At 45.5% G+C, this 15,142-nt stretch overlaps 1 protein-coding gene across 1 annotated transcript; it reads right to left on the bottom strand.

Annotated features, from left to right (window-relative positions):
- Nucleotides 1-100: 100 nt before the first annotated feature.
- On the bottom strand, nt 101-14,649 carry rbm33a (RNA binding motif protein 33a). The gene is made up of 19 exons (XM_083543111.1): nt 14,430-14,649; nt 13,479-13,563; nt 12,763-12,811; nt 12,605-12,678; nt 12,197-12,428; nt 10,742-10,864; nt 10,467-10,635; nt 10,106-10,317; nt 9,182-9,491; nt 8,487-8,548; nt 7,226-7,355; nt 6,807-7,147; nt 6,459-6,719; nt 6,022-6,318; nt 5,286-5,777; nt 3,976-4,155; nt 3,393-3,572; nt 2,893-2,981; nt 101-2,405 (listed from the first exon to the last, which is right to left on the bottom strand). Exons 1-19 carry the CDS (start codon nt 14,446-14,448, stop codon nt 2,357-2,359), a joined length of 3,354 nt encoding a protein of 1,117 aa, XP_083399237.1. The 5' UTR covers nt 14,449-14,649; the 3' UTR covers nt 101-2,356.
- Between the last annotated feature and the right edge of the window lie 493 nt (nt 14,650-15,142).

Raw genomic sequence — 15,142 nt, 5'->3', positions numbered from 1 at the left:
GGAAACCCGCTCAGCAAAAAATAAATAAATAATAAAATTTTAAAAAGCACCATAAAAGCAATTGACGTCACTAGTGTTTAGATTTTTGTTTTCTTTTGACCAAAAAAAAAAAAAAAAAAAAAAAAAAAAAAAAATATATAAATTCAAGATATAAACCTTTAAAAAGTGCCAAAAATTGTTATTTTGAACCAAAGGACTGGTGAAATGAAATGAAAAAAAGAGACGTGAGATTTTTTTTTTCCCTCTTTTTTAAAGTGAACCTCCTGCACGTTATTCGTCTCGTCCCGAGCGTACACACACGACCCATCCTTTAATCATTTGTTGGTTTTTTTCCCTTTTTTTTTTTAATATTTAAAACGTCTTCAAACGCTTCTCGGCCTGAGAGAAGTGAAACCCCTCGGGCCTCGGCGTGTGAAATTAACCAGTGATGTGTTTTTCAGTACAAAACTAATTCAACAATTCAAATAAAAAGAACAAAAACAAAACAACCGATTTGTTAGAGTTCCTGAAACGTGGTATTTACACGAGCGCAGCGTGAGCGCTGATAACGGCTGCTCCCGACACGCACGACTCCTGGACCAGAGAAACGAGCGATAATTTAAAAAAAACGCTGGAGGAATGAAGCGTCCTCGAACAGGAAGAACTCAAATCCTCCTGTTAAAAACCCGAGAAACAGGACGCTAGTTAGCAATGAACGCTAGCTAGCAAATGCTGAGGAAACGGCGAGAACGTGTACGTGAGAAACACGCACAGAAAAATACTGATCGGATGCTAGTTCGCAACACTAGCGTGACTGCGTGAAAAACATCGTCTTTTCACCACTGAAAGAAAACACAGACCGGTCTATAATTACCTCGGAGCAATTAGCAATGTTAGCGAGCAAATCCCTCGCAGCGAGGTCCTGAGGGAGCTGGAGAGCTGCGTGAGGATCGTGTACAATAAATAGGGGTAAAAGTAGATTTCACATGCTAGGCCGCTAGTCGTCCATGCTAGCATAACAATCCTTCAAATGTGAAAGATGATCGAGCGCACTGAAGCAACAGAGAACTAAAAAACCCCAAATAAGCAAAACATTTTCCTCAGAAAAATCTCCAGACGTGCAAGGCGTGTACGGGTTAGTTAGCATTAGCACAAAACTAGCGTGACGATCCTTTGGATTTGGAAACAACCTCAAGGTTTGGATACAGCAAGAGCCAGAAAAGTGACCAGAAATGAAGCCGAGTGCACCGAATGCCAAATCTAACTCACTGAATGTGGACGTTACAGTTAGCATAGCTAAAGCAGGAAAAGGTAACGCAGGAAAAGCAAAAACCTGAGGTGAAATTAGCATTAAAACGCTGAACGCTTGGGAAGTAGCTCATCTTTATAGCTAACGGAAAAAAAAATCGGCTCGTTCATCTAATCATGACCCGACCTGAAGAGCGCTAGCGTTAAAAACTGCCTCAGGAATAAGAAAAAAAAGAAAAGAGACAACGCAGTCTCAAAAACCAAGCACAGATTGCTAATTCTACATAATGTTGGCTTTCATGATGTTAGCTTATCACAATTCACAATCACATGCTAACACAAGCAAATGTTTTTAGTCAAATGTAGAAATATATATTTATATTTAAAACTTTCGTCCTGATGTAATTTCATGGAACGACAATGTGGAGGAAACCTCGCTGCTGAGGGATTTCACGCTGATAAAATAAACGTGAATATTTAAATCCTGCGATCGGAAACCCAAAATAAAAATCCTATCTGATAAAATATGCTGAAGAGCGAATCGAACGAGTCTGAATCGAGTTCATACGGTTTGGATTAGAAGTCGGATTTTTGTGCTGCAAATGAAGCACTGATGCGCGATTTTCTTCTCATACGCTGCCCTCTAGTGGTGGTGAAAAGACACTACACTGCCAGGCTGTTTTTTCTTTTTCGATCTCCAGAAAGAAAACCTACATGCCCAGGAGTGTCATATATAAACACATAAAAAAAAAAAAAAAAACAAAAACAAAAAAAAGGACGGGAGCGACCGCTATCGAGCGTCAGCGCTACAGACCGCGCTTAAAAACAGGCGTCCCCTCGTTTCACTTACTGATCAGTCAATCAAAAGAAAAAGAGGAAAAGGAAGAATATTCGACGACTTCCTGCTGGGTTTCATTCAAGTTTCAGGAATTTTTTTTCTCACGAGTACAAAACACAAATCTGCTCTCGGTGACGATAATATCAGTGTTTTGGGTCTTTTTCCCTCCGACACCTGGTTAGTGTTTTGAGAGCTTTCGGCAAAAAAATCTGGTCCTCGGTTCCAGGAGCTCGGAGATTCGTTCATTCGGCTCCGCGCCGGACTTCAGTGCCGGTCGTCCCGGTCCCGTCCTCAGCCGTTGATGATGGTCACGTCGATGTGAGACAGATCGATCATGTGCCTATGTGATCACAACACATTACAAAACTTAGCCGCGAAGACGTTTGCCGTTAGCTACCACCAGCTAGCAAAGAAACAAACAAAAAAGTCGGATTCCGGGTCGCGTTTAACTGCAGGGTTTCATGTCACTGCAAATCATATAAAAAATGTTTTAAAGCTTGTTAAAAAAACGTGTCAATTTTAAAGGAACTAGACGTGTAGCTATGTTTAACATAGTGGGAAAGTTCGTCAAATAAAACATCAACATCCTGAAATACTGATGTACAGCATCGCGCCTCGCGCGGGGGACGCCTTCCTTTAACCACACCAAAAAAAAAAGTCTTCAGAAAAACGTCACCGCATTGACCTTTTTTTTATATGTTTTTATTCGTTACATAACAGTAGATCAGTAGCTTGGAAGTAGCAAATCTTCTCAGGTGTAAATTCGACGTTTTTTTCGTACGTGTTATCTCTCAGCATGGTCAACGTGCTGGATGAAGCTCGCTCACCTGTGGAAGCTGTGCTGGAAACTCAGAGCGTGCTGAGGATTCACAAACGTGGCGATGGCTTTCCTCTGCTGCGGCATCATCTTAAACATCTGCGGAGGACAAGGACGTGTTTAAACTGGACAACTTCCTCAGAGCATAAACATGTGCCGATTCGACAACAATAAAACGCACCACAAGATGGCGACATCGCCTGATCATTCTGCAAATGCAATGTAGACGCACACAAAGCTGAATCAATAGCACCCCCTGGTGTACTCAAATGTTACTGCACCGTTTCAAAGCTATGTATGAACACATCTTGCATTGGAGACTCCTTTCACAAGCATTACACAAACATGTCTTATCAAAAATAATGATTTTCTGTGAAGGAGTTGTTACTATAGAAACGACTACAACCTATATACTGTAGTGTAGTGCAGTTCGCTGTCGGTTTAAAACCGATTTACAGTAAATAATTACACCTCCTGACCAATCAGAACCCAGATCAGGATGTGGTGTACCTGTATGGGGCCAATGGAGTTGAGCAGGTTCTGGATCTGTTTCTCAGTGGTGGAGGACGACAGGCCATCGATAGACACCGTGCTGGGCTGAGACTCGGCAACTCGGGCACTCTGTCTGCTCTGTGGCGCCACCCGAGCGCCCCGGGCACCGCGGCCACGCCCTCGACCCGACGCCACCATCTGAGCAACACATACACGCCACAAAGTTAAAAAAAAATTTTCCTCCTATTTATGGCCAAAAGTATTGGGACCCTGGCCTTTCCCAGCATGACAATGCTCCTGTACACAAAGCCAGCTCCATGAAGATATGCTTTCCATGGGTTGGAGTGGAAGATCTTGAACATCTATTGAACACCTGTGGGACCCTATTGAACCCTCACATGACCTGCATCATTACCTAACATCCTTCTCACTGAATGAGCACAAATCTAACAGAAAATGAGGACTACATGTGGAATTTTACACAAAGAAGCACAAACTTATGCTCAGGTGTCTACAAACGTTTGGCCCTGTGTGTGTGTGTGTGTGCATGTGTGTGTGTGTGTGTGTGTGTGTGTGTGTGCGCGTGCGTGAGACCACGTACCCGGTTGCTCTGGTTTATGTCAGACGGCTGCTGCAGCTGTGGTGGTGGCTGTTGAGTTGATGGTTGAGGGTCTTCTGTTGCCACGGTGACCTTCCTGACGGCACCAAGTCTCTGCTGCGGAGCTGCTCGACCGATCAACTGCTGCTGCGGCTGACTCTGGAGGGGCGGAGCTTCATCTCCCTTTGGAACAAACAAAACCCACCATGTTTATTTCAACCCCCTCACCCTCAATTCCACAAACATGACATTTTTCGAAACGTCTACAAGTCACATGATCACGTGGGACAAACTTCGTGAAGATCTTCTTTGTACATTTTTTTTTTTTTTTATTGTAGTCATATTGACCGTGAATTTGTAATTAATTTGTATGAATTTGTAACGTTTCATCCATCTTGCATCTCTTTCTGCTCATTCATTTCCTCCTTTCATTGTCTGATCTTTATCACCAGGTCGAAGTTCCTCCTCTGAGCGTCCAGAATAAAAAATACGGTCCTGACGAGTGAACCTATTCCTCTGTCGCTCTCTGAACGAGACGCTATCACGCTATCGCGTTTCCCGCCCGATGCGCCGACAGATTAACTGAATAGAATGGAAAATAATCCAGAGCCGCTTGTCGGATGCTGAGCTGCGTTATTCCCCTCGCCTTCTTCCTCCTTTTTGCTTTTGTTAACATTTCATTCACTCTTATCACCAGCCCTAAGCTCAATAGAATACACACCCCCCCGCCCCCCTCCACACAAATTGTCTCGCCGGTATTACGATACCTGCGACGAGGAAGAAGATTAATCGCTGGACGTACGCTTGACACCTATTTCAGCGCGGATCAACAGCAGACGGCCCGAGACGATAACGTCGTCTATATGTGACAATGAAACGAGAGTCAATTTTTCTCCCTCCGCGTACGTCCTTTTTCACGGTTAAGACATTTAATGAGGAAATGCTGGATTTTCTGTAAAAATTCTACTTTCAGGGTCTCGACGGAGCCTGGATCACAAAGAGGACTCGCGAACCTTTACGCCGCTGTCGGGACGGGAAATGCCAGACGGCTCACTCTGACGAGTGCCATTTCACACTTAAAAGGCAAAGAGTGCGCTCAATTAGAGTCGAACGGACGACGAGCTCGTGTCCAGGACCGAAGCCCAAATTAAAAGGACACGACGGGATATGAACTTTACATCACGTCTACGTGGCTCACAGATCTAATATCGTAACCGTCTACTGCACAGTGCTCCTTGTATTAACTCTACATGTTGTGTTCTGTTCTCTGAGGCACTACACTGCAGTCTGAGAGATAATAAACGTGTACTCACGCCTGTTAGACACTTAACAACTCGCACTTTCTGCGGGATCTGAGGCGAGCCGAGGACGCCGGGGCTGGCGCGCTGCATGACCGTCCTCTTCCTCGCGGCGTTCGCTTGTGTCTGGTTTGGTGTGATGTTCTTCTCCTCTGAAGGCCCTTTGACATCAGCGCTGGGTTTCTGGAACTGTGGAACGAGTCTCTGCGGGTTCTGCACCTGCTGCTTTTGCTCCACACTGGGGTTCTGTAGGCGGGTTTTAACACCGTTAGGGGTGACTGCTGGGGGCGTAGGGGTAGGTTGAGGTTGAGTCGGTGTGGTTTGAGTCTGTTTAGGGGGTGCTTGGGGTGGTGCTTGGCCCCCGAGGCGTTCCAGCAGCTCCTTTTTGCGCGCGCCGGCCTGCACCTGCCTGCGCATTTCTTTACGTTTAAGGATTTCCTCACGCAGTCGCTTCTGCTCCTCAATCTTCAGGCGGTACTGACGCGTCTCCTCGTCCTCATCCTCATTCTAAAATAGAATGATGAAAGATTACATCATAGCAAGGCTGTATGTGTGTAGGTGTGTACCTGTGCAGGTGTGTACCTGTGCAGGTGTGTGTGTGTGTGTGTGTGTAGGTGTGTACCTGTGCAGGGCGAGTGTGTGGGTGTGTACCTGTGCAGATGTGTGAGTGTGGGTGTGTAAGTGTGCAGGTGTGTGAGTGTGGGTGTGTAAGTGGTTGTGTACGTGTGTGTGGTTGTGTACGTGTGTGTACCTGTGCAGGTGTGCGTGTCTGGGTTTTTTGGACGCGTGTGCCCGTCTGTGCCGCTGGCATTTCATTCTTTGGCACTAAAGCTCCTGGAGGCGGGGTAGTTTTAGCGAGACCCCTCCCTTGCCCAAAGGCTCCTCCCCCTGGCCCCTCCCCAGGCCTGGCATTCTGAGCTGCCTTGTTCAATGGCCTGGGCTGAGGGGAGCGAACGGGGTGGTTGTTGCCGGGAGCGATGGGAAGCTCGCGCAGGTTACTGTTGCGCTGAGGGATGTTCTGGATCTGCTGCAGGGACAGAGGAGAGCCCTACACACACACACACACACACACACACACACACACACACACACACACACACACACACACACACACACACACACCGGTGTAAATCTTAAGACTGTAAATACCCAAATCTAATGCATTACCCTTTATATATCTTTTCGCACCATTCGTAAGCGCCCCATGTTGTTTTGTGGGCGGGGCTTCATCTGTCTGGGTCCGCTCAGAATGGGCTGACGGAAGGGCGAATGAGAAAGGTGCATGATGGGATGCTGCTCGGCAGGCTGGCCCTGGTGCTGATGCTGGTGCTGATGCTGGTGATGAGGCAGAGGAGGAACTTCCTGTCTGTGCTGCTGCTGCATTGGGTGATGATGAGGATGCGGGGGAGGGTCATGGTGCTGCGGCTGAGGGTGTGGCTGCAATAGGCCCTATAAAATCACACACACAAAAAAGTAAAAGGTTTTTTTCATCCTTTAGTGTGTGTGTGTGTGTGTGTGTGTGTGTGTGTGTATTACCTGCATGCCAAATGGCATGTGCTGAGGACTGAAGGGGGCGTTGTGCTGCTGTGGAGGAAAAGGCTGCCTGTGCCCCATGAAGCTTCGGGGTGAAGGCGGGGCAGAAACCGGGTGAGGTGGAGCCAAATTGTTGCGAGGAGGAGCCAAATTGTTACGAGGAGGAGCCAAATTGTGGCGGGGAGGAGCCAAATTGTGGCGGGGAGGAGGAAGGTCTCTCTGGAACATTCCACCGCCCGGGGAGCAAAACCCCGGCTGGGGGAACGACAGAGGAAGGAGATTGTTGTTTAACAAAGGGGCGGGGCCTGGGAGATCGAACAGGGGCTGAGCTGGGAAACGGGGCTCTGTGTAATAAACAGGGAGCGGCATTAGTCTCGTCAATTACCCATAATCCCCTGCCGGCCAAAGTGTAAAGGTTTTACCGTTGTTGAAGAACAGCTCCCTCTCCTGGTGAGTCGGCGGCGGCGGTCCTCTCCACTGCTCCTGAGGCGGTGGCGGTCTCTGAGGCTGGAGGAAACTATTCTGAAGGTGCTGCTGGAAATCCACAGGGCCCTGAAAACATCAGGGAACATCAAAAAGCACGGTGTCGGTTATACTGTAAGAAAACGAAGACACCGCCTCGTCGCTATGGAAACAAAACCCCACCCCACCCTCCACCATCAGTCCCGAGATAACGATCGACTAATCCCCCCGCCGGACGTCGATCCCCCTCGTCGCAGACTCTTTTATTCTTTTAAAGAAATGACACTCTGCTCAATAAAGAGTCTCCCCTCTCCCCGCAGCTCATTACTAATGACTTAAGATGCGATTGAGGGGCTTTTAATCTAGGCGAAGGTGCGCTCGGAGAAAAAGTTACTTAAGGGAAAGTTAATCAGGCGGATTAGCTACGCAGAGCAAGAAAGAATAGTGGTGAGGGGAGAAAAGGAAAGAAAAAAAAGGTCAGCGACTCCAACACAATAGGAGCTTAAAGACGGCCGCAATGCCTCGCCGCGTGATAGAAACATGGCGCCGAGCTAATCCTCGGCAAATACGCACTCGGACGGTCGATGCGTGAGCGATACGATCTGCATAAGAGATAAAACAAATACCGAAAGACAAACGCCGACCGGGGAGGGGGCAGAGCTCGAGAAAAAAAATAAAAAATTTTATTCAGAAATCGCATAATAGCAATAGCAAGTTTTTTACATACAAAAATAAAAATACCGAAAAATAGAATGTGGAATAGTTTAAGCACGTGGGATTAACATTAATATTCATCAGAGAGCTGATGTTGACGTGAAACATCCTGGTATGATAATCGATGCTAATCAGGCACCCAGAGGGCCGACGCTAGCTGCTGCTGCATTAGCATTTTAAATCACGTCCGAATTTGAAGGGGAACCCCCCCCCTCAAATAAACACATGTAAGGAATATCCAATACGAAGACTAAAGATGCACCAATACCAGACCAGGAGGATCATATTTACACTGTGCTCATGCAAAGCGTGCACGCAAATGTGTTCACTCTAATAGAAATGCTCTTTATGCTTCGTTTTTTTTTAGATCGGATCCTGATATCGAGCGTACACACGATATGTCCTTCATCAAAGTCACCACTAGGGGCCGGTGTGATGTGTGAAAAGACTACAGGTAACCAGTTACTTGCACTGGAGTGCACGTGAGGTGAAGGCGAGCTCGCTTACCGGGAATCTCTGAGGGCCGAGGTTGGGCCTGGGCTGATTCGGGGCAGGCGATATCATCGGAACTGCGAAAGACGAACGCAAACACGTAAGTTCATATACAGAAAAAGAGCTACATCCTGAACACCAACCCCTCCGAGTTGGATCTGTCTTCTGGGCGTGTCGATGCTACACGCAGAAAGACTTGGCGTGGCTTGATTACATTTTATGTTAGCATCGTGTAACATCTACAACTGATTACATATGGCTTCTTTTTATATATAATCTCAAAAATACATAAATATTCGGTGCAATCAAAAGCCACGTCCATTTAGAGCTGATTTCATTTGCATATACCAGCTAAAAAAAAATACAAACTGATTCCAAGGCCACGCCTCCTCAGATCATTTCCTTTTGCGGTCTCGATAATACGTTAATATTCCCTTACACAGTGTAGCCATGAAGCCACGCCCACTAAACACCATATATGGTCATAAATACCATTGAGATATTCTTATACACATTGCAAAGCCACAATTTTAAACATCTTTCTATAAATGGTCTTAAAACTATTTATTACCTATAAGCGGATCAGCTGTAAAGCCACGCCCATTTACATATATGGTGTCAAGATATGTATATATTCCCTTTAGAGTGTGGTGTGCAGAACGAAGCCACGCCCACTCGGAGCTGTCTCGTTCGAGTGTGAGGTGTTGTACCCGGCGCAGGTGAGGAAGGAGACGGCCCTCTGAAATGCGGGTTGATGTGAATGTTCTTTGGCTGCTGCTGCTGCTGCTGCTGCTGCTGGTGGTTGGAGTGTGTGTGTGGATGCGCGTGTCCGTGAGGGCGCTGCGGGTGCGGTTCCGGCTGCGGCCTCTGGTGCGGCGCCGACGAGCGCAGAGGAATCAGGGACTGCAGAGGCTGCTGGGGGATCGGGATGAGCGGCGGGGGGAAAAGACCGGGACCTCCACGCGAGGGGACGGAGGGACGGGGCTGTGGACGATGGGACTGAGGGGAAATCATTCTGGGCTAAAAGAGAAAGAAAAAGAAAGAACATACAAATAAATAAATAAACCTCATGAATGAATAAAGTCTATAAAAATGTATGTTAAAAAAAAAGAAAAAGGATTTTGTCCTGAAGTTCTGAGACAGAGAGACCCAGACATGACTTTCCCCGCTGGTATAAAAAGGTCACAAAAGGAAAAAAAAAAAGGGGATTACTCTCCTCGATGGGTATTTAATAATAAAATAAGCATCGAGAGCTAAATCCTTAGACAAAGTGCAGATTTAATTTGGCGTAATGCTTTTTGATGGACTCCTGCCAAGTGGTTCGGGGGTAATCCGTGTATCAGCGCGGATAAGCACGAGAGTCGGGCTAATTGACTTTTCGAAAGCAAACCCACTCTGCTCCACTCAAACACGTGAACCTGAAAGGACGGACGTGTACAAACGGCGGTTTAATGCCCGTAAGAGGTGAGGGCTTGCACTTAGAGGTCTGGAGGCTGGAGTCCCCCCCCCCCCCCCCCTGCAACTGAATTTTTCATTCGAGTGTCGTGAAATTCACTATATAACCGATAAAATCTACAACAGCACGTCTCAGAGAACAAGCACCACCAGCCGACCAATCAGAATTCAGAATTTACCCGCATGCCTAAGCCCACTGGCATCAGCGGAGGTCTGGATTCGTTCATCCTGCCTCGTCCTCCTGCATCTTTACGGAACCCTCCCATCCCGAACATGTGAGGTCCTCCTCTTCCTCCTCCTCCTCTACCTCGTCCACAGAAGCGGCCATGTTTTCTCTGACGTTCCTTCTCCTCGAACTCCAGCAGGTCTGCTTTGGCCTCTTCGGTCAGTTCTTAAAGAAAAAAAAAATAAGGATGTATGCATGTATAAACACACACACACACACACACACACACACACACACACACACACACACACGTGTATTTAAAAAATAAATTGTAATTTGAACATTCCATAATGAGCGTCGTCTGTGGGACGTACCCAGTGTTTCCGGAATGTTCCGGCGTTTGCTGGTGGCGTCGGACAGTCGGACGACAGTGCTGTCCTTGCGCTCGGTTTTGAAACGCAACCGCTCGGATTCTTCGTCGTCTTCCTCGTCTTCGTCTGATTCCTCCTTCATCTCAGGCTCGTGTTCAGCTTCGGGCTCCACCTTTAATGAAATAAAATTAGCACTAGAAAGTGTGCACTTGGTGAGGGGACAAAAACAACAATATTAACAACATGCACGAGTTCATCACCACAAAATCATCTATTACCTCCTCCGTTTCCGTAACCTGCGAGACGTTTTCGACTTCCTCCTCAGGCTCCTCCATCTCTGCCTCGGTCACTTCCTGTTGGCCAAGCTGCACTTCCTGTGGCTCGGCTCCGTAGTCCTCGACCTGCAGGGGGACATGGGAATGTGTATTTTTTTTTTACAAATTCACTTATTACTTCACCTATTTTTTTAGCTGTTTATTGAGAGATGTGCAGAAAAAAACAAGATGATGAAGAGGATTACTAAAGCCTGCACGAGGTACGGAATAAACATGTTAACGTCACGTGTGGAGAAAAGGACAGCGTGTGTGTGTGTGTGTCTGTGTGTGTGTGTGTGTACGAGATGGAAGAGGGTGTTGCATTAGCATAACAGTAGGGATCTTGGTCACATTTCTATGCCCCATTAGTATTCCTGCCTTCATTTGAATTTCAATGAGATGTTAATATTCGAGACGATGCGCCAAAAAAACCACACACAGACACAGACACACACACACACACACACACACACACACACACACACACACACACACACACGGTAACAATATCACTGACCGAGTCATCTTTATGTGTACAAACACGGTGATGAACAATGTCATCCTGGAGTCATTTAAACGTTTAGAGACACACACTGAAACACACATACAGTACACACGCACACACATTACACACTGATACCATATCTCTCTCTCTCTCACACACACATGTACAAAGGGTTTGTGTGTTTATGAATAAAAACACCCAATCAGGTCCCATCACAACATGTCTCGGTCCATCTAAAACCCCTTTATAAAAAAGACAACAAAAAAAAAGTCTCCAAGGACATGTCTCAGAAAGCCCCTTTCACCGACCCGTCCTTCTTTCAGTACGGGAAATAAATAAAGAAATAAACAGACTGATATGTTGAGCAAAGACAGGAACAAACTCATCAATCATCCGGGCCGTGTCGGAGTTTAAAAGGCAGAGGTTAACCGTCTTTTCACTTCTTATCTGATCCCGGCTGAGGACAAAAGAAGTCTGGAATGAAACGTCACCGATGAGGGGAAAAAAAGATGGACTACGGTGTGTAGATGTGTAAAGGGGGCTTCGTGTCGAGAAGGAAATGGAGCTGGAGTTCCTGATAACGCTCTTCACTTAACTTCTAGTTTAATGTGCATTCGATTTCTTAATTTGACACGCACCCTGATGCCCCCCTTTGCTTCACCTACATCTGTCTGAAATCGTTAACCACCATGAACAGGTTTAACGAGCGAAAGTTTGTGGACACCTGACTGAAAGATTGCTTCTTTTAAGAACATCCCATTCCACGCCTGGTCTCCATTTGCTCTTCTAGGAAGATGTTCCACTAGTTTTTTTAATGGAGATTTGTGTAAAGGAGAGGAGGCCCGAGGTGCAGTTCACATTCATGTTTAAAAGCTCTATTTGTGTAAATGATGTCGGAAGAAAGCAGAGCTCACTTGAAATTCGTCATCCAGCGGCTCGTCGATCTGCAGGTCCAGCACCTCGTCTTCGTTTCCTGCTGTGTTGTACTCCACTCCCTCTTCACCTCCATACTCTTCAGCCCTGTACTCCTCCTCCCCCTCCGGTGTCACCCCATACTCCCCATCTGCGTATTCGTCTCCTTCCTGGAGCAGGTAGGAATCGCCGAGCCCCGAGGTGGCGTTCAGGCTCACTGCTGCACCCTGCACACTAACACACACACACACACACACACACGCGCGGTTTACCAAAAGGTATTAGCTGACAAGTGATTAAAAAAGTCAAATCCTCTGCCCACTAGAAATGACATAAAACACACAGATGATGTGTGATCAGTTCCCTTCAGCGAGCACTGAGCACCATTTAACCTCAGATTTGCAGCAAACCTGGTGTCCTGGTCTTCCTCGTCACTCTGCAGCAGATCGTCGTTGAGCTCTTCGTCTGACAGCTCGGACGGATTCTGCAGGAGGATCAGAACCAGTTACTGCCCCTGTCACTACAACCTTCTGTACATGATGATGTTTGTAGGTGTAGTTACAGTTACCTTCTTGGATGAAAGCCAGTCCTCCTCCAGCAGGTCGCCTTCCAAATCACTGTCGAGTCACAAATCAGGTTAGAAACACTTCCGTTCAACACCCCCCCACCGAACAAACCAAACATGAACAGCGAAATAGCGTGAAAGGTAAAGACGTTCTCATCCGCCGGGGCTTGTAAATGTTAAATCAATTCCTGAAAAGTCAGCGGAGGAGTGGAGCGTGGACAGACGGCTGCACGTCTCTCGTTCCAACCGACAGCAAAAACTAAATGTCAAATAAATCAATCAAAAATGTTTTCTTCTAAATATATTTAAGATATAAATAAAGGTTTGTATTTACACTTTTTTTTAACTATGCTTTATTATATTCTCATTTATCATTTACATTATTTGCTGTCACTTTAAAGATACTATTTGAATTCCTCTTCTGTATTTCTACGGTAATTCCATTCTCATTCTGTCAACCACACTTTTTTTTTTTGCTGTCGGAATAATTTCAAAAACAAATCGACCATTTTTTGTATTTCATTTAGTTTTTTATTTTGCTCACTGTTATCAGCCTGATTTTTTTTTTTTTTAAGTGCTTTATATAACATGTATTATTAGTCGTAGCAGTAGAAGCACAATGATTACCGAAACGCTCACTCGTTATAACCGTCACGGTAAAAGAGTGTAACATCCCTTATTACTCATTAATGATCATTAACATGCAGGTGTGGACTCACCTGTCCAGATCATCTTCCTCTCCTCCTCCTCTTCGCCTCCTCGATCTCTCAGCTCCTGGTTTATCATACTCATCAAACTCCTCATCTGGGATAAATCGCACTCAGAATAATTATCTCCAGCATCCAAAACAGCAGGAACACATTTTAAAAAATAATGTATCACTGGAGACCAACCAGATGCTGGAACTATCGGCAAAAATCTATACAGATAGTTTTTCCGGCTTCCGCTGTCATTATGAGAGCGGCCTCTAGAGGCGAATCATTGACTAGACGTGTTGTTAATATTTAGAATTGTACAATTAATGAATTTTTTCCTGTAACAAAGATCAGTACATGGAGCTTGTATGTATATCTTTTAGCCAGTATCCATTTTAAACACACGATTTTTAAAAATCGGTTGATTAATCGATTTATCGGTAAGCGCGATCCAACCTAGATAACGGTCGACCTCCAATTAGCACCCTTTCCTGTTTCACTTGCACCAATTCTGACACTGGAGACTCCTTCCAGGGTTATTTCTTCACTGTCAGCTTTACCACACCACTGGTGACGTTATAACGCGTTACACAGACATTATAACGCTTTTATTTGAACGGATGAAGCCTAAATAAACAAACCACTTCGCTTAATTGGGGCACATGCCTTCCTGATCGCTTCGAGGTTCGTAAAACCGAGTGCTGCCGAAAACAGCCGAAACTACACGAGTCCACCCGAGACGACACGAACAATAAATGTAACCATAGCTGCACCATGAATAGGCTAAACCATCGCCTAAACGCTCAATCGTTCATATTTAGTACGAATATCTCGCGAATGCTCGCATTTTTTTGGCCCAATTTGGCCTCTGCTGTGAGTCGCTCCGTGTCTATAAATCGCTAGAAAACGCCGTCATGCTAATCATGCTAGCAGCCGTCGCTCTCCCGCAGACAGGTTGATAAAAGCAGCTCATACCTCGGGGACTGGCGGCCATCACACAGGACGGCGGGTGTCTTCTGTTTAGTTCCTTTAAAATGCGGATAAGTGCATTCCGGATGCTTCCGGAGTGTTTATTTTTTCTCTCCTGAGGGACCCGAAGTGTTTCTGAGTGGATTTATGTGAAGACGGAGCTGAAGCCATACACAAACATGGCGGCCCGCTCCACAGGCGCGCGCTGCATCATGGGTGCCCGGAAAGGCGGAAGTGCCGAATCCAACATGGCCGCCTTTTCATTTATTTGTGTCTAGAAACATAAATAAATGATCAGAAGTTAAAGAAAACAGTTTTATGTGGTCAATCTGATTGGACTTCTTGCACAATTTCACTCTATTTGTTTTCATGAAAAACCCTAAACAATACCTACCAATTGTCTAAAAAATAAAAATTGTCGTTTACCATTTTTATTTGTTGATGGTTGTGTTACTGTTTGTATATTGTTAATAAGCATTATTATTAATAATAAAAACATCAAAAGTATTCATTTTATGGCGCATTTAAATTATGCCCAATGAAATGATCGAATAATAGAAAATAAATTATTTATATAACTTCTTTATTATTCTTTTCAACTCGACGGATTCTCCCTAAAGCACAATATAAATGCAGTATTGTTACCCAAATATTAATAAAAACTCTTTATCTCAAGTAAAATTAATGAACTTCACTTCAAAAGCGCTCGTAGATTTTCC

The sequence above is a fragment of the Silurus aristotelis genome (assembly GCF_946808225.1).
Source record: "Silurus aristotelis genome assembly, chromosome: 5".
NCBI classification, from domain to species: Eukaryota; Metazoa; Chordata; class Actinopteri; order Siluriformes; family Siluridae; genus Silurus; species Silurus aristotelis.
This window is presented reverse-complemented; position numbering and strand designations above follow the sequence as displayed.